This window comes from Ascaphus truei, chromosome 17, assembly GCF_040206685.1.
Source record: "Ascaphus truei isolate aAscTru1 chromosome 17, aAscTru1.hap1, whole genome shotgun sequence".
Classification (NCBI taxonomy): Eukaryota; Metazoa; Chordata; class Amphibia; order Anura; family Ascaphidae; genus Ascaphus; species Ascaphus truei.
Window position 1 is genome coordinate 27,740,875 of NC_134499.1, and position 25,534 is coordinate 27,766,408.

General features: G+C 42.9%; 2 protein-coding genes and 1 long non-coding RNA gene across 13 annotated transcripts in view; 2 read left to right on the forward strand and 1 right to left on the reverse strand.

The window, feature by feature from the left end:
• LAMB2 (laminin subunit beta 2) overlaps positions 1 to 16,466 on the forward strand; it is a 61,640-nt gene extending 45,174 nt beyond the window's left edge. The window contains 13 exon segments of the mRNA XM_075574446.1: positions 3,504 to 3,728; positions 4,412 to 4,629; positions 5,430 to 5,526; positions 6,060 to 6,432; positions 6,998 to 7,182; positions 8,212 to 8,453; positions 9,107 to 9,310; positions 11,230 to 11,374; positions 12,004 to 12,211; positions 12,428 to 12,569; positions 12,832 to 13,008; positions 13,415 to 13,574; positions 14,731 to 16,466. Coding sequence (XP_075430561.1) covers positions 3,504 to 3,728; positions 4,412 to 4,629; positions 5,430 to 5,526; positions 6,060 to 6,432; positions 6,998 to 7,182; positions 8,212 to 8,453; positions 9,107 to 9,310; positions 11,230 to 11,374; positions 12,004 to 12,211; positions 12,428 to 12,569; positions 12,832 to 13,008; positions 13,415 to 13,574; positions 14,731 to 14,867 — 2,513 coding nt within the window. The 3' untranslated portion in view covers positions 14,868 to 16,466.
• Positions 1 to 21,051, reverse strand: part of LOC142468199 (uncharacterized) — a 53,202-nt gene extending 32,151 nt beyond the window's left edge. For both annotated transcript variants that reach the window (XR_012788601.1, XR_012788600.1), the window contains exons 1-3: positions 20,762 to 21,051; positions 14,706 to 14,795; positions 728 to 923 (exon numbers count right to left, since the gene is read on the reverse strand). This is a non-coding gene — a long non-coding RNA (uncharacterized LOC142468199). The remainder of the gene's footprint in view (positions 1 to 727; positions 924 to 14,705; positions 14,796 to 20,761) is intronic.
• Positions 20,792 to 25,534, forward strand: part of USP19 (ubiquitin specific peptidase 19) — a 58,645-nt gene continuing 53,902 nt past the window's right edge. For 8 of the 10 annotated variants that reach the window (XM_075574455.1, XM_075574448.1, XM_075574449.1 and 5 more), the window contains exon 1: positions 20,793 to 21,052. The gene's annotated coding sequence lies outside the window, so the exon portion shown is untranslated. Of the gene's footprint in view, positions 21,053 to 25,534 lie in introns of all 10 variants that reach the window. The other 2 variants (XM_075574450.1, XM_075574456.1) reach the window with 2 other exon arrangements.

The following is a 25,534-nucleotide window of genomic DNA, read 5'->3' on the forward strand; positions in this document are numbered from 1 at the left end:
AATGTACACCCCCCCCTAGTGTGTGTGTGTGTGTGTGTGTGTGTGTGTGTGTGTGTGTGTGTGTGTGTCCCTGTGTGTCCTTTGGGCCGTCACTCCGCCTCACTCCGCCTCAGGCCAATGAGAGGTGTGCGGGGGCGGCCCAAGGGACCAATGAGATTTCCCCTAGGGACACCGGACATCCAGCAGGCAGGCTGGCATGCATGCAGGCAGGCAGGCATACAGTGCTTTCACTAATATAGTATAAGATGACGACAATACGAGGTAGGTGGAGCTTACCAAAGGAAATGCAGGCGGGGGAAGAGAGGTTGCAGAGCGAGAACAAGAAGAGGACCATATGGAGTTCCCATGTTTTGCAAACAATAATATTATGTTTGGGAGATTTGTAAGTTTGTTTGATTTCATGACGTTTTCAAAAGGTTAATGACAAAATCCCAATCATTAAAAAAAATATACCGTTCATCCGGTGGAATTTATGGCAGGATTTTAACATTGTGATGAAGGTGACAACACCGTGTCCCACCGTGACCCTCTCTGTTCAAAAAGAAACGTTACTTTATAAAATGTCATATTAAAGATGATTGTTGACAAGCCGTAAAAAAAAATTTTTTAAACGAGGTATCTTTGTTTTGCAATTTTAACGTCATCATTAACTAGAGGTAGGGCAGCAAAAAGACTCCAAACGAGGTTTAATAAAATAATATATGCACAGAATGTTAAGACTACTGACCTTTGCAGATCAGCATAGCTTTGTTCTGGAATCGCTGCACTTTTACTGTGGATCTGGAGCCTGTTTTGAACATGCTGTGCTTGTCTCTCGTAATTTCTTTTCTCAGGATTGGTAAAGAGATCAGAAGGGGTTCGGCGTGAGTAAAGTATTTCTCAACCTCTCTGTCACCCCCACGCATGGCTTCACCCCACTCCTGCTGGGAATAAAGTCAAGTTTGTTACTTTAATGCAGCAGATAAGTTGCTGAGTAATTGGCCATATATTTTGGCCATATGAATTAATATAGGTTTCCTGTTTTCTGCCTCGTCAGTAGGATGCTGTACGTAAACTGGACCATGGGGCAAAGAGTGAAGCCCGCCATTCAGGTGTCTGTAATTTTAATGTGATTCAATGGTCCCAATTCATATGGCCAATTATAGTGGCCTACTCTGCTCTAATATAAAAATGTTGTGAGTGGTACTTATTTTTTCATCCAATTGAAGCCACGGGGAGCAGCAACACCAAGCAATGCATCGTCATGTTGCCCTGAACAATTAGATTAGAGATGTGAGAACGTGATCAAACTCACTTGGCCCATGTTTCGCTCTAACTTTCAAATACGTTAAAAAAAAAAAGTCAAAATGTTTAATAGAACTTTTTAGTCCAAAAAGTTTGGGGGCGAAATTGGCAAGTCAAAGTGAAGTCTGAGATTTCGCACAAAATTGTCAGATTTCGCCTGAGTAGAATCTACCCTGAAATATGAGTTTTGCTGGAGAGGGAGAGAGTAAGAGAGTCCTGTCTAGTTGCGTACTCATGGATTTTGATACCTTCCAAAACAGTCATCTACCCCAAGGGTGCTTCATTACGGTCCTCAAGACCCAACAGCCGGTCAGGTTCTAAGGATATCCCTGCTTCAGCGCAGGTGGTTCAATCAGTGGCTCAATCACAGGCTGAGTCTCTGATTGAGCCACCTGTCCTGAAGCAGGGATATCCTGAAAACCTGACCGGTTGGGGGTCCTAGAGGACTGGAGTTGAGTACCCCGGATCTATACGACAGATCGAAAGATATTGCACCTGTGAACAACATGTATCCGGTATTTCTCCCTCCCCCCGCCCCCCACTTGTTGTATAACTGAGTGTGTTTGGAGCAAAATAAGTTAATGCTCTCTCCAGCGAAACCAATATTTCATGCAAACTGCGCACAAAAACGCAAACGATTTTTCGACGTTAGAAGAAAACTGAAATTTTTTCCAAGGTTTGCAAATTTGGCCGTAAAGTTTGCACATCTTTTACTGGGATATTATGAGCCATGGATCACCGGGCACACGTACCCCAGGCATACACACCAGGCTGGTTGTGATAGGTGAATACACAGATGGGTTGCATCTCATATCCATGCTAATATCACTAATGTTGATGCTGTACAGTGTGCGTTTGGGTTTCTCTCACTTCACAATTCACCACTGTTTTCTCTGTGCAGCTCAATGATTGTATACTGTGGGATAAAGGGAGGGGGTACATTTCACACCAAGGCTTGCTTCTCACGAGGGGTGTATGTTGGTCTACATAGGATACAGAGGTTATATATTGATTTATATTACTATTACTCTTGAGTATTTGCAATGCAAAGCTTGGACTGTTAAGAGGGCGATTCATTGTAACTCTTTGGGGGTGACTAATTTGCTTAATAGAATGAGCCTGACTTTGAAGAGACTATGGTGGTCATTTTATAGTCAGGAGGAGCCATTCGGACCGTTTTCAAGCCATTCATTCTCATTTTCATCAGTTGTACTAATGGCCACGTCTGGCAATATAGGATAAGGCGCTAATACTGCGGAAGTCTATTTGAGAATCTGATGTCACCCCCATTAGTTTAAGCTCCCTACCTCCAAGAGACTTTCTGATGGGGGGCCACGTTAAACAAACTGTTTGCATTTATAAGTCAGAGAATACTCCTCCGTTAAGTGAAAGAGAGAAGGATCAGCTCTTTAAACCAGCGAAAGATTTCACATTCTAGTGTGTGACACGCTATGTAGGTTTATCTTTATAGGGTGACAGACTTTCCCTTTTTTGGACAAAATATGTAAATAAAGAGTCGATCTTTTGTAGATAAAGAAAGAGAAAATATTTTATGCTTGTAATTAACATGTTTTATACGGCAGTTACTAAATAATTTAGACGTAACACATGGATAATGATTATTTGTGTCAGCTTTGATGGTTAAAAGGATGTTTTGGTATTGTTTTAGTCATCTCCTGTGTATAACAGGGCGATTTTAATTCTAAAAGGGTGATTTTAAAGAAGTCTTTGGAGAGTACTGATGTATGTAAGGATGATCTTAACAATAAGTGATGACACCCTCAAAATGTGTCTGTAGAGCGCTATGGAAATATGGTGGTTAAGACGAGGTGCAGTACATGTGGTGTAACCTTCTCCTATAATAATACTATGTTCTTGCATAGCGTTGCTAGTTTAAGGCTACGCGTATAGTGCCGGCGACGGTCGCTGGAAAATCAAATAGAGTGCCGCGACGGCGGCAATGCATTTGTTTTGCCGTGAGGTCGCTTCGCCGTCGCCGGCACTATAAACGCAACCTTACTTAGCGCTTTTACAGAGACATTTTGCAGGCACAGGTCTAATTTTTGCTGCCGACACCGGGAATTGAACCAGGCTCCCCTGCTTCAAACTCAGTGCCAGTCAGTTACTCACTGAGCCGCTCCTTCTCCTTAGTTACAGACTCTGGAAAATAAGCAAATGTGAATAGTTACAAGTAAATGACGAGGGGTTTTGCTCTCCAGGTTCACGCTGTGATGAGTGTGCTCCGGGGTTCTATGGGAACCCGTTCCAGGCTGGGGGACGGTGTCTTCTCTGCCAGTGCAACAACAACATCGATGTATCAGATGTCGGGGCGTGTGACCGCCGCACTGGTCATTGTCTGAAATGCAAGTACAACACGGAAGGGACGTTTTGTGAGCACTGCCAGACCGGCTTCCATGGGGATGCATCGAGGCGCAACTGCAGAAGTAAGTAACACCACTTCCCCCAGTGATTGCAGGAGGGGTCAGCAACACTGTATTTTTAACATATTTATCCTGTGAGTACTAAAACCTATATTATTGCCAAATTAACCATTTCACTCGGAGAGATCAGGTGGCTCATGTATTAAAGCTGCAGTTCAGTCTTTTTTTTTTAAATTAATTTTTTTACTTCAATAGTTTTATGTGGGCAATCTCTAATTACCTAAAGAACTGTATAGCTGCCAGTCAATTCGTTCTCCATGTATTGATAGGTCGAAATTTGGTGACATAATTAGTGAAGGGATCTGTTTATATTCTGCTTGTCTGTCAGTGGAAGCTCATGAATATTCATGAGCACTCCTGCACTGACGTGTGCTAGAGGGAGGGCAGGGCTGACAAAGGGGTGTGCCAGGGCTTGTGACAGGACATGAATGGGCAGTGCCTTAGCAAATGGCTGTTAAAATAGAATACAAGAAAATTGGTCTTTCAAAGTTGTTTTTTTAAAAACAGAAAATGCTAAAAGTATTTTTTCTTACTACTGAACTGATTTATTAAAAAAAACACACATGCAGAATATTGACTGAACTGCAGCTTTAAGTGATTATTTGCAGGCATTGTGAAGTGATCATTAGAAAACTCAAGTAAGAGAGGTGTTGTCCTCGCACCTAATGACTGTCTTGTGTTTTTAGAGTGCACATGTAACTTCCTTGGGACAGATCGAGGTCAGTGTCCTGCCAGAGAGGAGTGTTTGTGTAACAGGAGCAGTGGTCAGTGCCAGTGCTTGCCAAATGTCAAGGGTCAGAGCTGTGACCGCTGCAGTCCTAACTTCTGGAACATGGCCAGTGGCAAAGGGTGTGTGGCCTGCAACTGTGACCCCAACAACTCCTTCAGCCTAACTTGCAATGAGGTGAGTAACAAACACGCTGCTATCTTCCTAAATCAAAGACAGGCTACCCTTTTTTTACAATGTAGCATCAAAATGATCAGTGTACCAAGTTTAAAATCAAACGGGCATCAATAAAAACAATTCTCATCATACTATAGGTGTATTAATGATATATTAACTCATTAACTTGCATTAATAACGGAAACAATTTTAGAGTTTGGGGAATAGACCCTTTAATGTCAGTTTATTCCTTTATTTGCCCAGTGTGTCATCTAGTTGTAGGGGTGAGTGTCATTAGGTGCAGTTGGTTTGGAGTTAAATGACACACATATTAAGTGATGTATCCGTTTCTGGGCCTGTTATCTCTTCTTAACGTCAGAAAACTAACTCCCCTGGATCTGAGGTGAATGGGTTTTTTTTGTGTGTGTAAAAGCACATTTATCTTTTGACTTGATACACAGACTCCAATTTGTTAAAAATGTCTACAAGGAGTTATGAAAAATGACATCTAAAACACAATGTTTGAGCTATTGTTACTTTCTTTCCATGACTATGGAGGAAACCATTTTGAATGTGTGATGTCATCAGAGACACCTGGAGTATTAGGGGATGTAGTGTATTGAGATTCCTCACAAATCCCACTGGGTTTCTCCTTCTGAAACAACATGAACCTGTACAGTCTCTTCATAGCCCAGAGTTTTGCACTGATGAAGATGACTGATTGTTCTGTTGCAGAAGCAGAATCCAACGAGATCAGTGGAAGGAAAGCTCAGGAAAACAGTTGCAGACTCTGAATTCTGATTCCTTTTCCTTCTTGCTAGTTTACCGGGAAGTGTCAATGCCGGCCTGGATTTGGTGGACCTTCATGTACAGACTGCCAAGAGAATTACTGGGGAAATCCCAATATTCAGTGCAGGGGTAACTATCAACATGCCTCTTTCCCCCATATAAATAGGGATAATGGCACCTAACTCTTATGGGACAAGATCCTCAAATCTGAGACCAGTTCCATAATTTAGACACCCACTTATTACATAAGAGACAGGGTGAGACGAACACTATTCATTTTTTATAAATCATAGCGTGCGATTATGGTTTGCCAGATAAAATGTGTTTTTGAGATTAAAATGTAAATTCAACTGTCCCGTTGACGGAGCACTTCCCTCTATTCTATTTATTTATTTTTATTTCATGGGTGGGAAGTAGGGTGTCAAACATGCTATTTTCAGCTCCAGGTACCCATTGGTTTCCAAGATACCTGTAAAGTTAGTCCTGGTTCTGTCCCCTCCAAGGGAAACAACGTGGCTATATAAATCGGCCAATAGGTAGCCTCCATGTCATCTGTTGCTGTTTCCTAATGACCCACATAACTTCCTGATTCCTGCCCCTTTATTAGAAGTATGTAACGGAGACATCTATCCTAACCAGCCTGCTTACTGCTTACTCACCAGCCTGTGACTGCGATCACCGAGGTATAGAGACGCCGCAGTGTAACAGAGCCAGCGGCCACTGCACCTGTCGCAAGGGTGTATCAGGTGTGCGCTGCGATCAGTGTGCCCGTGGGTTCTCGGGGCAGTTCCCCGATTGTCAGCCCTGCCACCAGTGCTTTGGGGACTGGGATCGCATTGTTCAAGACCTGGCTGCTCGCACCAGAGAGCTAGTGCAACGCGGCAAGGACGTCCGGCAGACGGGCGTAGCTGGGACCTACGAGAAAAACTTCCGTGACATTGAGAAGAAACTTGCCAGGGCTCGGGAGATTGTTCATGCTCGCAACGCCACCGTGGAATCCGTGACAAACCTGATGAGGATTATGGATGATCTGCGGTCAGTAGGTCTTGTGATTCGTTGGGATCCCTTCAGCAAGTTGGGAAATGGTTAATGGATCATTAGCGATGTTACCGCCTAATGATACATTGGCGATTCTGCAGCTTTGTGAATAGACCCGGTTGATGGATGTATATAAAGATAATGCCATTTTATCCTTGATGCAGTGCAATCATTTTCCCCAGCATCAATTTGCGCTCTCCGGTTTATTTACGTTTTCTTACATGAAACGCTGCGCAAAGGTTAATGCCGCCATAGACCTGGCAGATTTAAACAACCCAAAGAGAAAATAAAACGTCGCCAGTAACAAACTCTGATTCAGCACGTTTCAATACTGCATTGAGCATTTTCTCTTTCACCGTTTCCAATAACCAGTCCCCAAATTACTCATGCAGCAAAATTGACACAAGCGCCTTAACACATTGGAGAAAGGAGAGCCCAGCGTTAACTTAATATAATAATGCCCATTAGTCGTCAACGTATCTCTTTGTTCCCTTACACTGCTATGTAATAGTCAGTCGTTAACATTTCTTCTCTATTTTCTTCATCTTTTTTTATCAATTAGAAACAAAATTAATGAGTCAACGGAGACCCTGACACAGTTGGAGGGAGAGCTGACCAGTGTGCAGGATGAAAACTTTGATGCTAACCACGATCTTGCTGAGCTGGAAAGGGATGCACGTAGTTTGAACATGACTGCGAAGGAGAGGTCTGACCAGCTGGACGTCCTGAAGAACTCCAACTTCCTGGGTAAGGGCGCGATTTAAGCAGTTCCATCCTTTAATCCAGGAATCCTCAAACCTGTGAAAGGACCACAAGCTAAAGCACCTTGAGGTCCTATAGGTTGGTTTGGTTACATTTTACTTGCTGGAAGAACTTGGTTCGATATTTTAACAAATTCAATACACTTCAACTTCTCCAACCCTTCCACTGTCACAAATGACAAAGTATTAGATGCCCCACTCTCGTTACTTCATAAGTAATACAAATATCATATTTTTTCTTGTATAACGCTGACAGTGTATGCAGAGCTATACATAGAATTTTGCAGGCCAGGCGGTGCCATGTAGAGCTTAAAATCTAATTTTGGTGCCTGAGGTACAGACATTTTGGTTCGGCCGCCATGTCTGCGCATGCGCAGAATGGGGGCGGCCGAGGTCACGCATGTGCAGAACGGAGGTCAGCATGCACAGAACGGTAGGAGTCGCCAGAAATCTCCGGTTCTGCTTTTCGGCAATTTTCGCCCACCGTATTAGTGGGGCCCTACTGTACAATGAAATTTTGTGATTTGCCCAAGGTCACAAGGATAGCCGACATGGATTCACCAGCTTCAATGACCGTGACATTACTCCTTCAGTGTAAAGTTGGCAAGGTTGTCTCAGTATAGGAAAGCTAGAATATCTTAATCATTTTATATTGTGTTTAATTTTGTGTAACTAACTAGTTGTGTGTATATATATATACAGTGGTTGACAAATCACCAAAAAATCTACTCGCCACACAAAAAAATCTACTCGCCACCTAGTACCAAACGTGTGCTGCTTGGGCCAATATTTACTCGCCCGGGGGTTAAATCCACTCGCCCGGGGCGAGCAAATGTATAGGTTTGTCGAACACTGTATATATATATATATATATATATATATATATGCACCTTTTAATATGTTGTGGCTACATTGTTAATGCAGTACAGCCCGCTTTTCAGTTTTTAAAGCAGCCCTGCTCTTGACTCTCGGAATAACAGCTGTGGTAGTGATTACTGAATGTATTTTGATCCAGGTGCCTACGATAGCATCCGCCAATCTCATGCACAGTCCAGAGAAGCCGAACGTTTAACCAATGCCTCCGCCATCAAAGTCCCCAGCCCTGTTAGTGACTCCGCCAACACCCGTGAGAAAGCCGTGCAGCTAATGGCACGGAAACGGGACGACTTCAACCGGAAGAACGCAGCTAACCGCAGGGCTTTGAATGACCTGGCAGCTAAAGCTAACACACTTGATATGAAAAAGATTAATGAAAAGGTTTGTGCTAGGTTACAACATTGGGAAGCCAGTGCCATTTATTTTGGTTACTTGTAGCTACAACCATTTTGCCACATCCTCTATCCTTTCCTAAAGTGGAAAAATCAGTACCAGCTACTTGGGCAAGTCACCTTATCACCCTGTTTTTGTAGTCATTAAAAATGAGATGATATCAGGGCAGGGATTCATTGTTCCTTTGTATAGGACTGGGGACATAGCAAGTGCTGAGCAAGGCCATGTTATTATTATAAAAGTGACCAAGTAGCAAAACATGAGGGACAACTGGCTCATTACAGATCTCTGTACCTTTTACCAACAAGAAACAAACCAAAGCTCAAAACATGAGTCCCAGTGAGTGCAGGGAGGACATAAGCATCCTGTAGTCTGACTGTTCTCACGGCCTCTATTTTGGGGTGCACTTAGATGGCCTTATATTTTGCTACATAATCGGTTTTCTACAAGTGGCCAAGTACTGTTTGCTGCACTACTTCTTCAGTGGTCTTTAATCATGCAGAAACTGTTACCCTGAGCCTCTTGTTAGCATCAGCAGGGTACACAATGTGTTCCAGGGGTGATTGCATTGTAGGTTTCTTGCTTTAAAAGTTAAAGCACCGTGGTTCTGAAGAGTCCAGTGACCGATATCCCTTACGCAGGTCTGTGGGGCTCCTGGAGACGCCCCGTGCTCTGACAGCCACTGTGGTGGGGCCGGCTGCCGTGATGATGAGGGTAAAAGGCACTGTGGTGGCCTGAACTGTAATGGTGCCGTGGCGACTGCCGACAATGCTCTGGATCGAGCGCGCCATGCGGAGGAGGAGCTTCAGAGAGCCCTGGGAGATGTGGAAGTCCTATTCCAGAAGGTACAATCTATTAGTGATGTCCTTATTAATTCAGTCATTATCGTGTCTATAAGTGTTTGGTGAGGGGTGTTATCCCCAGATCAGGTCTCAGCTGTCCCAAGAGTATAAATGAAGTTTTAAATGTTGAATTAAGAGTCCATGAGCTTGAGAGCATATATAAGTGCTAGGGAGACTCAATGAGGCAATGTAGGCATAGGTATAAACGTACCAGTAACGCTGGACGGCTAGCTCAGATCTTCATATATACCAAAAAGTTCTAAGTCTGACTGAAGCTTTTATTAACCTGTACATTACCAGGAAAAGCACTCTGTATTAGAGATGTCACAGCCAAACTGCAAGCAGGCAAGTTCCCCTGAGTGGAAGATGCTATGGAGTGAGCCCATAACCATTTAAATGTGGGAGGGGTGAGCTTCAATTAGGTACGATGTTGCCACCCTCCAATCAGCCATGCCTAGATGGACAAGAATTGTAAAACATACTGGAAACCTAACAAGCTCCTATTAAACCCCCAAAATAACCACAACATATATATAAGCATATGAGTGTCACAGAGGAGTGCTACTGAGCATGGCAATATATATTTAAAACCCGAGACAGAACATAAAACACAGACAAAGCTCAGTTTAAGCACATCCAGTGAGACTCATACACGGTACAGTGCCTAAATATATATGTATAAATATCTAATAAGTAAAATGCTCATATCAGCCAGTATTGTGGTGAGATCTCCCTCTTGCAGCACAGCTCTGTCCCAGGTAGATGGGTGCGTCACGCCGAGCGTGATATCAGGAAAAGGTGGTCCCAGGGGTCCAATGGCGGAGCACTACCAAGCAAACAATGGGGGCTGCAGCCAGTTGAAAATAAAAGCAGTTTATTTAGTGGTCAATGGGAAGTACATAGTTACTTTGACGCGTTTCGGGACCTGCGTCCCTTTGTCAAATGGACGCAGGTCCCGAAACGCGTCAAAGTAACTATGTACTTCCCATTGACCACTAAATAAACTGCTTTTATTTTCAACTGGCTGCAGCCCCCATTGTTTGCTTGGTAGTGCTCCGCCATTATCGTGTCTATATACCAATCTCTGTCTGGCCTTTTGCCATTACCTTCCCAGCATCAGGTAGACAGAGTATGCATCATCAAGGTACTTTGCTCAGACTTTATCTTGTGTGTGTCAGGAAGGGATGTGGAGAAAGGCTATATGGATAAGTAGACCTTATTCTTGCCGCCTATATTCCAAAGGAAGTCAGTGCAGTTCACTCACTACCAATATGTGTTGCACCATTTTTCAGAGGAGTGACTACAATATATACCACCTGAAAGACTATGTACCAGGGTTGTCTAGGGTGCCTTTCACACCCAGTCTGGAAGTACAAATACAGCTCTATAGAAAATGATAATTAAAGTGATTGGGGTATCTATTAGGTCGTGGTTTGTTTAGAACCACCCTTGTATGTACAGTATGTATTGTATTGTATTGTATGTCTTTATTTATATAGCGCCATTAATGTACATAGCGCTTCACAGTAGTAATACACGTGGTAATCAAATAAATAACAGATAGTAGAAATAACAGGTCATGGGAATAAGTGCTTTAGACATAAAAGTAACATTAGGGAGAACGTACAGAGACAATAGGAGGGAGTTCTGGTAAGTGCGTCTGCAGGGGGCCAAGCTTTATGTATCATGTGTCTAGTATTATCCTCAGTGCTATTCATATGCTTCTTTAAGCAAGTGTGTCTTAAGGTGGGTCTTAAAGGTGGACAGAGAGGGTGCTAGTCGGGTATTGAGGGGAAAGGCATTCCAGAGGTGCGGGGCAGTCAGCGAAAAAGGTTTAAGGTGGGAGAGGGCTTTACATACAAAGGGGTTAATGTATGTATGCATGTATGTACATACACACACACAAACCATTAATCATACAGGTGGCAGAAGCAAAGGTGAAGGCAGAGAAAGCGAAACTCCGGGCACAGGCAGCTCTCGACAAAGCCAATGAAACCAAGGCAAGAGTGGAGCGCTCCAATAAACATCTGAGAGAACTCATCCAGCAAATCAAGGACTTCCTGAGCCGTGAGTGTGTTGTCTATTGATGAGTAGACCAAAGATAATGCAATATTCCAGAACAGCAGTGCTAATAATTGTCAACTCTTTCATCCCCCTATTTAACCCCTTCAACGATTTCACAAATTGCATCCTGCAAGTGTGTGAGCCTCCATTATTTTCTTCTTAATAATTAGATATTGCCATTTGTCTTCTTCTTGAGATGGATGTGGTTCTTCTCAGTAATACACATTTGCATTGTGCATAAATAAATCCATCTATGCAGCTGTTTTTTGGCAGTAGTATCTCTAACTAATACATCCGTGACTTGAATCAAGCCAGCCGGGAGAAAGTTCTTTGGAAATGCGGAAACTTGCAGTTGCTGTAGAAAGAGCTTTCAGTACAGGTTCTATATGGTTATAAAAGAGCTTTATTTTCTACAGTGACATATTATTACATCTCAGATCAGAACATACAGGGCTTATTTATCAAAAGTCTCCAAACTGGGTCAAAGAACCATACCAGATTTATCAAAGAACCAAATCGTATTGGTGGGGTTCCTGGTCTTTGATAGGTCTGGTGTCATCTTTGTGCACCAATGTTGCCATAGCATTAGCCAGGAGACACTTAGGATTCTTTGTGTTCTTTGTGTGATGCAGAGGAGGGAGCAGACCCAGACAGCATCGAGATGGTGGCAAGCCGGGTCTTGGACCTCTCAATCCCTGCCACCCCACAGCAGATCCGACAACTGGCCGAAGAGATCAAGGACAGAGTGAGCAGCCTCTCCAACGTGGACGCCATTCTGGATCAGACCGCTGGCGATGTCCGCAGGGCTGACCAGCTTCTACACGATGCCAAAAAAGCCAAGTGAGTTTCTTGTGGTTCTTCTCTGGACGATTATACAGTCAGCTGCTTACAGGGCGCAAACAAAATATGTCCATTCATATATTTACTAAAAAGAGTTCACAGCCTGTTGTTTGTTGAAGCAAAGATTCAGTATGTCTACACTTATTGCTAGTTTGTTAACTGGATTATATCATGTAGTAGATTGTTTCATCACGAAATGTCATCACAAATTTCCAGGAACCGGGCAGAGAATGTGAAGAACACGGCTGAGTCTGTGAAAAAAGCGCTGGAAGACGCCAAGAGGGCGCAGAGCGCTGCCCAGGGCGCTATTCGAAGTGCCAATGATGACATCAAAGACACAGAGATGAAGTTAACAGCGGTAAGATGAAAAGAGAATGCTACTAGAACTCGGCACAGTGAAGACAAACGCATAACACAGAGCTGTAGTTGGTAAACTCCTTCCTCATCGTTTCCCCTGAGTTTATACTGTAACTTCCTGTGTTTTAAATGGTATGTTTCTCCGGTAAACCGACGTGTACGTGGTTGGTGCTATATAAAATGAAAAAAACAATAATACAGTAATAAATGGAACACTCCGATTCATGATCTGCATCCTCACCTTTCCTCTGTACCTTATATAGATCCAGTTAGAGACAGCCAGTGCTGAGAACCGTCTCGATGACGCTATGGATCGAGTGGTACGGCTGGATAAACAAATCGATGGACTGAAAATGAAACGAGCCAACAACAGCTTGGCTGCGACTCGCGCAGAAGAAACGGCCAGCACGGCACTAGATAAAGCCAATGACGCCAAGAAGGTGGGACAATGACACTCTGAGATATAACGCAGAACTTTTTGGGGACATTGCTATATTATTCTTTTTCTAACCCTTCCCTTTATTCTTTTTCTAACCCTTCACATAACTACAGGCCATAGCATTCCATTTGATCATTTATTTACACCTTTTTTTCAACAAGTAAGGCTGTCGTTTTGGGGAACAATGGAGTGCACACATTTCTTCGTTGTAGATGAACAGAGTCACAAAAAGCTATATTGTAAGGGACTAGCCCATGTGTAGGACTCAAACAATGCTACTAGAACGGCGGCCTTTTATCACTGGTTGTTTTTACCCATGGCAGTGCAGGGTCGGAAAGATTACTGCTCACAAAGATGTACTGTATAGACTGACAGCTAACATACATCTACCTGTATTTGTTCTTAAGATGTTGGATGGACAACTTGGAGACAGATATAAAACTGTTCAGAACCTTGTTGATCGAAAGGCCAAGACCATTCAAGAAGCAAAGCATAAAGCAGACCAGCTACAGGACGAGGCAAAAAAGCTCTTAACAGATGCTCAGAACAAACTGAAACGACTGCAAGGTAAGTCCATGTGGGTCAGCAGGCAAGGAACTAAATGTTCTTACCTAAATAATACCCCATAGTTCTGAGAAACTCAACAACATATTTATAATAGTGGCTGGTTGTGTCTATTTATTTAAAATGTACGGATTCAGAAATGACTGATACAATTGTTTTATGACAAGTTAGGGCATTGTTAAGTTACTTTCTGGCTCATGTCCAGAAGGTCAGAAGTTATTTTCTTCTGTTTTTTTTAATTATATGTATTGTTTGTTTTTTTAATATATATTGTGTTCTTTTTTACTGATTTTTTTTTCTTTTCTATATGGATTTGGGAGGTTTTATATGGATTTTTGGGGGAGTTTATATGTATTGGTTTTTTATATGTGTTTGGGGGAGGGGGGGGGGGAGTTTGTATATATTTGCCGGGGTGAGTATGTTTTTGTATGTATTTGAAGGGGTGAGATATTTTGGTATGTATTTTGTGGGGGGGAGGGAATGACTGAGGAGGAGGGATTGAGAGAGTGGGGTAATTGACTGGGGGAGAGTGAGAGGAGCGAGGGAGGCAGTAAGAGTGAGACACGGGAGAGAAATACATGTGAGGCGGGGCAGGGATTGAGTGAGAGTGGGGTAATTGATGGAGGGGGGAGAGAGGTGAGACCGAGGGGAGAAAAAACATGGGAAGCGGGAGGGAAATAGAAGGGGCTCACAAGGTGTGAAATGGAGGGGGGGTTCTCAAGACCGCCCACACGGGGGAGGCCCCAGTCATATCTCTAGTCCTGGGCCACAGGAAATCTGCCTGTTGCCCTGATGGGGGGAGGAGGGAGTGGGAGCGGGAAGGGAAATTTACTGCTCCAAAAGTTTGCCGCCCTAAGCCCGGACCTAATGGTAAATCCGCCGCTGACGATGACCACTCAATGCCATTGTTAATCTTCAGTGCTGTGTTAAAACCTGTGATGTACTTTGGTACACTAGCACGCTCTACATTTTTCCTTTCCGTGTGGATGCAATGAAACAACCGTTTATTGTGATAAATAGCACAACAGAAGGGTTAGCAACGTAAATGTGTTGCAGGTTGTAATGCAATAATATGCAATGTATCGTTTTTTGTTTTTTAATCTTTACCATATCTTCAATTCATATGAACCTTACCTCTTCCCCTCGCTCACTCTTGCAGATCTTGAAGGAACATACGAGCAAAATGAGCTTATTCTACAAGAGAAAGCAAAGCAGCTTGATGGCCTAGAAGACAAAATGAAAGACATCTTGAATACCATTAACCAACAAATTCAGATTTATAATACCTGCCAATAAACATATTGTTGAGTGGTTATGCCAATACAGAATCCACTCCCACATGGATCCGTGTATCACTGCACAAGGCTATCCAACAAGTGGATTCAGTTAGCCAAAGATAATTTCTGAAGTGCCTTACATTACAGAACCTAAATCAGTGGGCACAATATATTAACTTAAATCCCCTTTCAAGGTGCTACACTGTAATGCTGGAGACATTGCACATGGAACTACAGTACTAACCATTTTGCTTGATATGTGTAAAATAGCTTTTTTTCTGCTCCTCAGATAAAATTGTAATATAAATGGTCAAGTTGTCTATTTTACACAGCATTTAAACGAACTCCGTGTTTCATGTAGGTTTTGTGCAATTATCTTGATGCACTGCCAAAGATTACAGCCATATGGGCCCATTCTGGTAGCTCTGAAGTGTGACAAACCGCTTCTAAAGTGTGCTTTAGAAGTGGATTGGCGTGCTTTGCTATTCTGCAAGCCCTTACCGCATGTCCAAACCACGTCTAAATGGCTTTTTTTTTTTTTTTTTAGAACCGGTTTCACTCCGGCTCTGACAATACGATCGGTTTGTCAAAAAAGCCTCCAACTCACATTTTTTTGCCCACAACTGCTACTCTAGTAGCTCCGATATGCAAACCGCTTCTAAAAACGTGCATTTTTGTAACGCTGCCTAAAGAACGGCGAGATGGGTATTTGCAAGTTACCACCAGAGCCAGAAATATGGGCTTGGCTGAGAGAGCAAAACCCATCAGTCAGACTGGGGATGGAGTTAGCACCAGCTCAGGCCATTCCGCTTCCAAAGAAAGAGTGACTTAGCTGTTAAACCGGGCTGTTTGTCACTTTTTTTAGAAGCGGTTTAGAAGAACTGATTTGCAATAGAGAATATGTTTTTTTTAAAATCACATTTCATTCCACTCCTTCTGAACACGCCAAACTGTGCTGTTTCACAATGACAACTTCGGAGCTACTAGAATAAGCCCCACAGTGTTTTATCCCAGAGGCTTGTGATTTTACAGTGGGCAAAACAAAGATGAAGGCCCTTATTCTGTAAGGTGGGAACGCATATGATGCGCTATTGCATGAAAAGCCCCATTAACATCAATGGGACTTTTCAGGGGATAGCATGTCATCTGTGTTATCCCACCTTACAGAATAAGCCACTAAATCTCTTTTTCTTCTTGTTTGATAAGTTAAATCACTTTGGGTCACTCAGATTATAATTGATAAAAAATAAAAATATTAAAATGATTAAAGCTACACACTGACAAAAATATTCCTTTTTATTTTTTTATTTTTTCAAAAGTACCACAGAATTTTACACTGGTGATGGATATTTTGAAGACCCGGAGGATGCAAAAGTAGACAATTTTTATATTGATTTTTTTTTTTTTTACTAAACCATTCATTCTGTAAACCATTTTTAGTTTCCATTTCACCAAACACAAAACATTCTTAATAATTCAACATTCCACTGAAGTATTGCTAGGTTTGAGACTTCCAAGCGGAAAGGCAAATAGTGATGGAATATTGTCCATGAGATAGAGTTCTTCTAAGCTATCATTTTAAATTGTATCAAAAAATAAAGTTATTATGTGCACCGTATGCTCTGCTGTAAGAACGTCATGTCAATGTTTTGAGTTGTTAATGGTTTTAGATATGGCCATGGAAGGTAGTTCAATTAATAGGTAATAGCAACAAGGGCAAATCACAAATATTTGGTTCCTCGGATCTTGACACGTAATTTATTGCCATTTTGTCTCTTATTTGTCCACATTCACAATCTTTAAGACAATGAGTGGAATTCACAGGTCTGGTTTAATGCAGCAATAAGGTTTCATTGTTTTTTATTACAGGATTGAAGCAGGGGGTTTCCGGGGCTGAACAGTGTTAATTTCAGTTTCGGAGAACTTCTGTTTTCAGAGATACTTAACTCCGTAGGGGTGCCGGTATCTCTGCAGCCAGGAACTGTGTGCCTAACGAAATGGTGGCGTTTAAATATCCAACAGGCCAATAGGACGTCATCCGGTGCAGCTTCTTATTGGCCCGCATAAAAGACAGTGTTTTGTTAAAAAATACGCACGCCTTTCTAAATTAATAGGTGTGTCCAATTGTATATACAGTATATTCCTTCAAATGTACCTCCAAATAAATTAGAGCGACGTGTCTCTGCTGAAAAAGGAGCACACCTGAAGTGCCCGCTGGGAGATATGCTAATGAAAATGCAAAGTATATTTAAATGAGTGCCGTCCCACACTTCCTAAAAGTATTTCCATACCAACTCTATAGAGTTGATAAACGTAAGGTAAGAACCTAATGACTGAAATGGTGTCAGACCCATAACCACTGCTTTTCTAGGCCATAGCTCTAGCAGCGTGAGCCAAACCAGATGATGTTTATATAGATTGTTCAGGGGGGCATTAAATCCACTTCTATGCACCTATCTATTTAAGTGGATAGGGTCTCTTTCAGGGTGATGGCACCTCTGAAGAAGCCAACCTGTAATTTAATGCATATTGAATTTTCAATCTACATTATCAAACAAGCTGTAAATCAGTAGTCTTTTTGCAAATATAAATTTACGGCTTCGTTCATTGCTCATGATTTTGTTAAATTACCACTAAGTACTAGGTCTGACTACTCGGACCAGTACTCATTGTGGTTTGATCACCCTCAGATCTTGTGCTTTTTATAATTAAGTTTTCTTTTATTATTCACTTAATTCTGTCTCGTAATAAATTTATAACTTTTTAACTCACTTAGGTTAATACATCACAGATACATTGTATTATGTGAATGTGGTATAGCAGATGTGGGGAGGGCAAACCATACCAAAAAAGAAATAACAGAGCAGATATCAATAGTAATACTGTATAAAATGAATTGGCATCAAGTGAAATACATACATGCAATATACATGCACGGACGGTGGGGAAAGGAATGCAAGCAGAACTAAAACATAGACTTACAAGGCCATGTGAAAGTCTGTGAGATACAATGTATCTTTGGAATCCTCTCCAGCTGACAACCACGTTTGAGGTGCGTGCGAGGTAAGTGTAGGGGAAAATGGCAGGGTGTACTATAAAATATAATCAGACTCACACGTCCATGTGTGAGTCACTGCATCAAAGGTAACTTTAAATCCTCTCTACGAACCGAACAGAGTGCAGTACCCCAGTGATGGTGCAGGCGTAGTAGCGGTAGTGGAAAAGGACAATGATGGGGAATAAAATGTATATTATGACTCACACGGCCATGTGTGAGTCACTGCCTCCAACGGTTTCTTTGGCTCCTGAGTGCTGCATCTGTCTCCTCACGGAGTGTATTGACACTCGTCGAAAGTACAGTCACCCCACAAACATCCAGGATAATATATATTAGATCACAAACAGATTTATTAACATAGCACATAAAACAGCAAAACGAATCTTGTGGCTTTTTCGCTTCTCGTGGCTCCTGTCAGTTCCGCTGATTGCCGCGTACGGAGTCAGGGAGGGAGCTGCAGCATGCCAATGAATACGGAGTCCTGTGTCCAAAATGCTCCGCGTTCAGCAGGCTACGCGTTTCGCACAAGGTAAGTGCTTCGTCAGGCTGTGAAAGTGGAGGAGTGGCGGAGCATATTAGTAGACGTCGCAAGTGGTTGATTGGATGATCATGCCCACTCAAAATAGTTCACTAGCGTGTAGTCCATTCATTCTGATTGTCAGTGTGTCTGATTGAGTCCCATGAGACCACGGAACCTGCGAGGAGGGAAAAAGATGACCCCTGACCCGCAATGACATCTATGCAAGACACATATAAAACCATAAGTACAATACTATACACAGTAAAATCCAATAAAATCTACTCTAATATGCCATATATATATTCAATGGTGATGACAAAATAAAAACATTTTTTGATGACAATCAGAATGAATGGACTACACGCTAGTGAACTATTTCAAGTGGCTATGATCATCCACTCAGTGAAACCCTCTTTAACCCTCTCCCAGGTTTTGTCTCACTAATTGGTAACATCAATAGTATTATAGACTACAATGGAGTCTCAAAGATAAAAATCAGCAGGTCTAGGCTAAGACCCGCAAATCTCATTGACTTGAGTCCTTGGAGGTTGGCAGAGCCGGTGCAACAACTAGGCGATCGCGGATGGGCGAGGGCAGCTCTTGGAGTCTGGGGGCAGAGCAGGCTGCTTGCCTCTGCTACGCACTCCACTGCAGCAGGAACTGCTGTAGGAGCGGACACTCAGGTAATAGCAGCACACGTGGTCACCCTAGACACGGGCGGGAAAGGGGGCTACACACGTCTGAGATCAGATGCATTGTAAGGAACCCCAATCCTTTCTAATAGCGCGTCTGAGATCAGATGCATTGTAAGGAAACCCAACCCTCTCTAGTAGCGCGTCTGAGACCAGATGCATTGTCAGAAACCCCAACCCTCTCTAATAGTGCATCTGAGATCAGATGCATTGTAAGGAACCCCAACCCTTTCTAATAGCACCTCTGAGATCAGATGCATTGTAAGGAACTCCAACCCTCTCCAATAACGCCTCTGGGATCAGATGCATTGTAAGGAACCCCAACCCTCTCTAATAGCGCGTCTGAGATCAGATGTATTGTAAAATCTTCTGTATTTGGTAGAATTTTCAAATGACCTGAAAATGGAACAGAACCCTTGATGCATGCATGCCTGCTAGACCCTGGTTGAAAAACACTATAATACTTGCTGCATTTTTTTCACTCTTTATTGCCGTAAATGTAAGGAACTGCTGCATTAAAAAAAAAAAAAAAACACCCGGCAAGGCAAGTTTACTATTCTCTTCTATTGTTTTTGCAACTGTTCTATACTAAAATAGCTGAAACTGCCTGTGAGTTGGGTTACTGGCTCTGCACTTCTTAACCCAGGCTGTGCAGCAAAGCTGTGTAATACGGCAGTCATAAGCTCATAGGGCTCCATGTTAAAATGCATAAGAAGCAAAAGATTAGACTGTGCGCTCATTTGCATGTCATTACCCAGAATCCCTTTCTGCAGTGCACTGTATTTTATTTTATTTATAAAATGTTTTACCAGGAAGTAATACATTGAGAGTTACCTCTCGTTTTCAGGTATGTCCTGGGCATAGAGTTATGATGACAAATAATACATAGTTACAAATACATAGTTACATAAGTGAACAGGGTATACATTATATACAAGAAATTGCATGCACAGTTAGCGATAATATATAACATAAGCGTACAGTATGTAACAGTTACAGACCAGTTTAAAATGTGAGACAACTTTAGTTTTGAAAGAACTTAGACTGGTGTGAGATGTGAGTCTCCGGTAGATTGTTCCAGTTTTGGGGTGCACGGTAAGAGAAGGAGGAGCGTCCGGATACTTTGCTGAACCTTGGGACCATGAACAGTCTTTTGTAGTCTGATCTCGGATGATAAGTGCTGCATGTGGTAGGGGTGAGGAGCTTGTTCAGATAGCTGGGTAGCTTGCCCAGAAATTATTTGAAGGCAAGACAGGAAAGATGAACTTTGCGCCTAGACTCTAGTGATGACCAATCTAGTTCTTTGAGCATTTCGCAGTGATGTGTGTTGTAGTATGCTAGGCGTTTAGGGGAGAGGCAGGGTTGACGCTCTTTCTGGGACATGTGAATGTGCTGACAAGTGATATTTGTATTTGCGGTACTTATATAATGCAGTTGCTACACAACAACAAAAAATATAGCATTTATTTTGGTCCTTTACGCCCCATTCTCAATGACATGCGCACTAAGTGGAAATCTTGGGCCTATGGGTTGCATCTGGCATGCCTAATGGGAATGCCTTAGTAACCATGGGAACAGGCAGTTGCCAGTGCCCACTGCTCAGTAGACAACTTTGTCACGTGACTTTGCTACGGCGCAGTTACCTCTGGCATCACGTGACGGGGAGCTAATGAGTTAGCAGCGCCCGGGTCACGTGTTCAGCCATCCCGGCTTCAGGAAGTGCGTCTTACCGTCCCCTCCTGGTTGTTTATGTTCGATGGCGTTTGGGACCTAAACAAAACCGGACCGGAAGAGGAAGTGGCTGTCAACGCGCGCGCGTGTGTGCGTGACGTTTGGCGGCCGGTTCGGGAGGTGGAGGAGTGATTGGGGCTGGCCAGGTGTATGTGCACGGGGAGAGGCCGTGACGGGAGGCAGCCGCAGCAGGGCCTGACAGGGTGAGCCAGCGGGGAGAGGGTAACCAGGGGAAAGGGTGGAACCGGGTCCTGGGAGTGTGACGGGGGCGAACCGGGGCCTGGGAGTGTGGCGGCGGGGGGAACCGGGGCCTGGGAGTGTGGCGGCGGGGGGAACCGGGGCCTGGGAGTGTGGCGGCGGGGGGAACCGGGGCCTGGGAGTGTGGCGGCGGGGGGAACCGGGGCCTGGGAGTGTGGCGGCGGGGGGAACCGGGGCCTGGGCGTGTGGCGGCGGGGGGAACCGGGGCCTGGGAGTGTGGCAACGGGGGGAACCGGGTCCTGGGAGTGTGGCGGCGGGGGGAACCGGGTCCTGGGAGTGTGGCGGCGGGGGGAACCGGGGCCTGGGAGTGTGGCGGCGGGGGGAACCGGGGCCTGGGAGTGTGGCGGCGGGGGGAACCGGGGCCTGGGAGTGTGGCGGCGGGGGGAACCGGGGCCCCTGAACTTGACTGGTCTTCAGCCTCCTGCTCTTAACCTCAGCAGTGGCGTGTCCTCAGACCTGTCACCAGGGGAAATAATGTGTGTGGTAGGACCGCACGAAGGAAATAATGGAAGTCTATAAGTGTTGTACTTGGTATGTGCAGAATTCATGGCAAGTAAACATGTATTATTTGTCTTAACTCTGTGCCCAGGACATGCTTGAATACGAGAGGTAACTCTCAATGTATTACTTCCTGGTAAAACATTTTATAAATAAAATAAATAAATATGTATTTTTTTGCAATGGGCATTTTATTTATTTATTTAAAAAAATAATATATCTCTCTAAATAGATATTTAATTGCATCACAGCTGAGTATTACTATCCTGGAGTGTCTGTATAACACTTAATTTCCATAGAAATGAAGGCAGAATAGTTAATTTTCCAAGGCTGGGTTTTCAGTATTTATAAAATGTTTTATCAGAAAGTAATACATTGAGAGTTACCTCTTGTTTTCAAGTATGACCTGGGCACAGAGTTAAGATGACAAATAATACATGGTTACAAATACATAGTTACATAAGTGAACAGGGTATACAAGATATTGCATGCACATTTAAAGATAATATATATTATAGGCATATGTTACAGACCAGATTAAAATGTGAGACGGCTTTAGTTTTGAAATAACTTAGACTGGTGGCGGTTGTGAGAGTCTCCGGTAGATTCGTCCAGTTTTGGGGTGCACGGTAAGAGAAGGAGCAGGCGGATCCTTTGCTGAACCAGGGACCATGAACAGTCTTCGAGTCAGATCTCAGATAAGTGCTACATGTGGTAGGGATGAGGAGCTTGTTCAGGTAGGCGGATAACTTGCCCAGAAAGTATTTGAAGGCAAAACAGGAAAGATTAACTTTGTGCATAGATTCAAGTGATGACCAATCTAGTTCTTTGAGCATTTCGCAGTGACGTGTGTTGTAGTTGCATTGGAGAACAAAACGGCATATTGAATTGTAGAAGGTATAAAGTTTGCTAAGGTGGGTTTGAGGTGCCGAGCCGTAAACTATGTCCCCATAGCCGATGATTGTCACCTGCTGTGCGATACGCTTTCTGACCAGCAGACTTAGGGAGGATTTGTTCCTATAAAGTACATCTAGTTTGACATAGGTTTTGGATGTCAGGGTATCATTGTGCATCCCAAATGTTAAATGGGAGTCAAACCATATGGCCAAGTATTTAAAACTAGTAGCCAGAGTTAGGGTGGTATTTGCGTTGGTTCTGATCTGGAGCTCAGTCATTGGATGCTTTAAAATTTTTGCCTTGGTCCCAAATACCATTGTTAGTCTTGTCAGTGTTTAAAAACAGTTTGTTTTGGGAAATACAATTTTCAAGTATCAAAAGTCAGATTGAAGTATGTGTTCAAGGTCGGAGAGGCTAGGGCTGTGTCATCTGCATACATGTGTATTGAAGCTCCCTTACAAGCTGTAGGATGATCATTGATGAACACTGAGAAGAGTAGGGGCCCCAGAACAGAGCATTGCAGGACACCACAGGTGATATCCAAGGGATTGGAGTTAGAGCCTGAGAGACACATGTTGGGATCTACCTGATAGGTAGGAATGAAACCAGTTAAGCATGCTTCCATATTCCACAACACTGGAGTTTAAGCAAGATAACATGATCAACAGTATCAAAAGCCTTTGCAAAATCTAGGAATATTACACCAGTGAGTTGTCCCAGTTCCATTCCACACTGGATTTCATTGCAAACTTTCAGCAGGGTAGTTACGGTAGAGTGTTTGGGGCGAAAGCCAGATTGGAATTGGCTAGACAAATTTGTCTTGGTATAGTAATCACTTAGTTTGGAGTGGACACATTTTTCCATGGCTTTGGATAGTATTGGGAGAAGAGAGATTGGCCTGTGGTTTGAGACAGTGTTTCTGTCCCGACTTTTGAAGATTGGGACAACTCTGGCAGTTTTCCAGGTCTTAGGGCTGTTCTATAGAGGGCGCGCTTTCTGCGCCGCGCGCGTAGCAGTTATAGTTGGCTGTGGTTAGTCAGCCTTCCTATAATAGGACCATGTGCGTGCGGCAGTGAGCGTGGAACCTACAGACGGGAGAAGATGTGGAAAATAAAGATTTTGTGTGTGTATATGTACAATGTTAATAAATAATTTATTTACCAACTTATTTATTATAAACGTATTACGCACTCAAAAGCTCTCTCTCTCGCGCGCTCTCTCTCGCTCTCGCACACATTCCCTGTACCGTACTGTCGCTCACAGCATACACACAAAGTGTGCGGCACGGCCCACACACTATATTACGGGCCTTAGGGATATGCCTGCAGACAGCATAGAGTTGACTATGGAAGCAATTGGTTTGGCAATGGCTGGGGCACCAAGTCTTAGAAACTTAAATTGCAGTAAATCAGGCCCACATTGGCTGCTTAGTTTTAATTTGAGGAGCGCTTGTGTAATCTCCTCTTCAGATACTGGGACAAATTGAAAATTGTGAGCAGTGTTGGGAGAGGGTGGGGCTATAGGGGTACTCTCAGAATGAGGTTCATGTTTGTGGTTTGGGTTGCGTTTCGCTAATTAGTTAGTAGCACACCCCACAAAGTAATCATTGAATGCATTTGTAATGTCAGTGGTATTTTTCAGAGTAATATTCTCAGTGATATTACTTGGTTGCTGATGGCTAGAAGGCTGGTATATATTGTATTATACCTTCCAGAAGTTATCTGGGTTTGATGTATTCTGGAGAAGATTGTCAGAGTAATTTGTGCTTTTGTGTGTCTTGTTTGCCTTGTGCACATATTCCACAGGCGTCTTTAGTTAAGATCCTTCGTTGTGCTAGTTACTTTGTAGCTTTTCCACAAGGCATCCCTGAAATGGTAGAGCTCTATAAGGTCAGTTGTAACCAACAGAAGAAGGTGCGTGTCCCCCCCCCCCCCCCCCCGTACTCTTATTCTGCGTAGAGGGGCATGGGTATCAGAGTTTTAAGAACTCTGATTGGAAATGGTCGAGAGCAGAATTGGGGTCGGGAATTAAGTCGATTCTGTAGCAAATATAATACTATAGATGGAATTAACATTACCGGCAATTGTCAGGGTACTCTTCTGTGTAATAACATATTCATAAATAACTGAGCTTGTTTAATATTACAGATGGGAATGCATGCAGTTTTCATAAAAAGTTGACTGCAAATTGTTATAAACTTGCAGTTCTGCTTCTATTCTTGTAAGCACCTAAACTCTTTAACTGTGTACAGTAATTGCTCCATCTTAATCAGGAGAAGGTTTGAGATATAGTGACATGCAGGAGATCAAATGTGGATTGAAACGCCTTGGGCTGAGCTTTTGTTTTGACCCTGCTATAGACCATTATTTCGTTGTCATTTTGATTTTCTTTGAATTCATTGTTTGTAATTAAGCTTCCTGTTTAACTGCACTGGTGACCTAATAATCCTCAAGCACATATCTGTGTCTTTGATTCCTAAAGGAATGATCTAATAATTATATACAGGACTGTGTATTTAGAAATCTGTGTGATCAGACATCTTTACCGTGTGTTTGGTTTACCAACGTTGGGAGTTCTTTGGAACAATAACTAACTTCTGTTAAACAGTTGTTTTAACAACTTCTCTGGTTTCATGAAATGTATGTTATGCATCTTTTTTTTTTGTTTGTTTGTTTTATTATGGTGGGTGCGTATTGTAGTTGATGTATATCTATAGCTGGATTTGATATACATGTAAGAACATGAGCTTAAAGAAGAGAAATTGAGTTTATGCAAGAATACTGTTGGCATGTTTTCAATTTGTTACGTACATATCTGGTAACTGATGGTGAACTTCAAACGTTTGCATAGTACTGATCACGACCTGCACTGAGGTGTGCTTATTGCTAGTGTTTAATACACTACACACTTTTTTTTTTTTTTTTGAGACCCTTTTTGGTTTTGGGCATGGGTACTCTTCTTGTGTGTATAACTTTATTTATGTAGCGCATTTACAATAGTAGGTAAATACATTACAAACAATGGGAATAAGT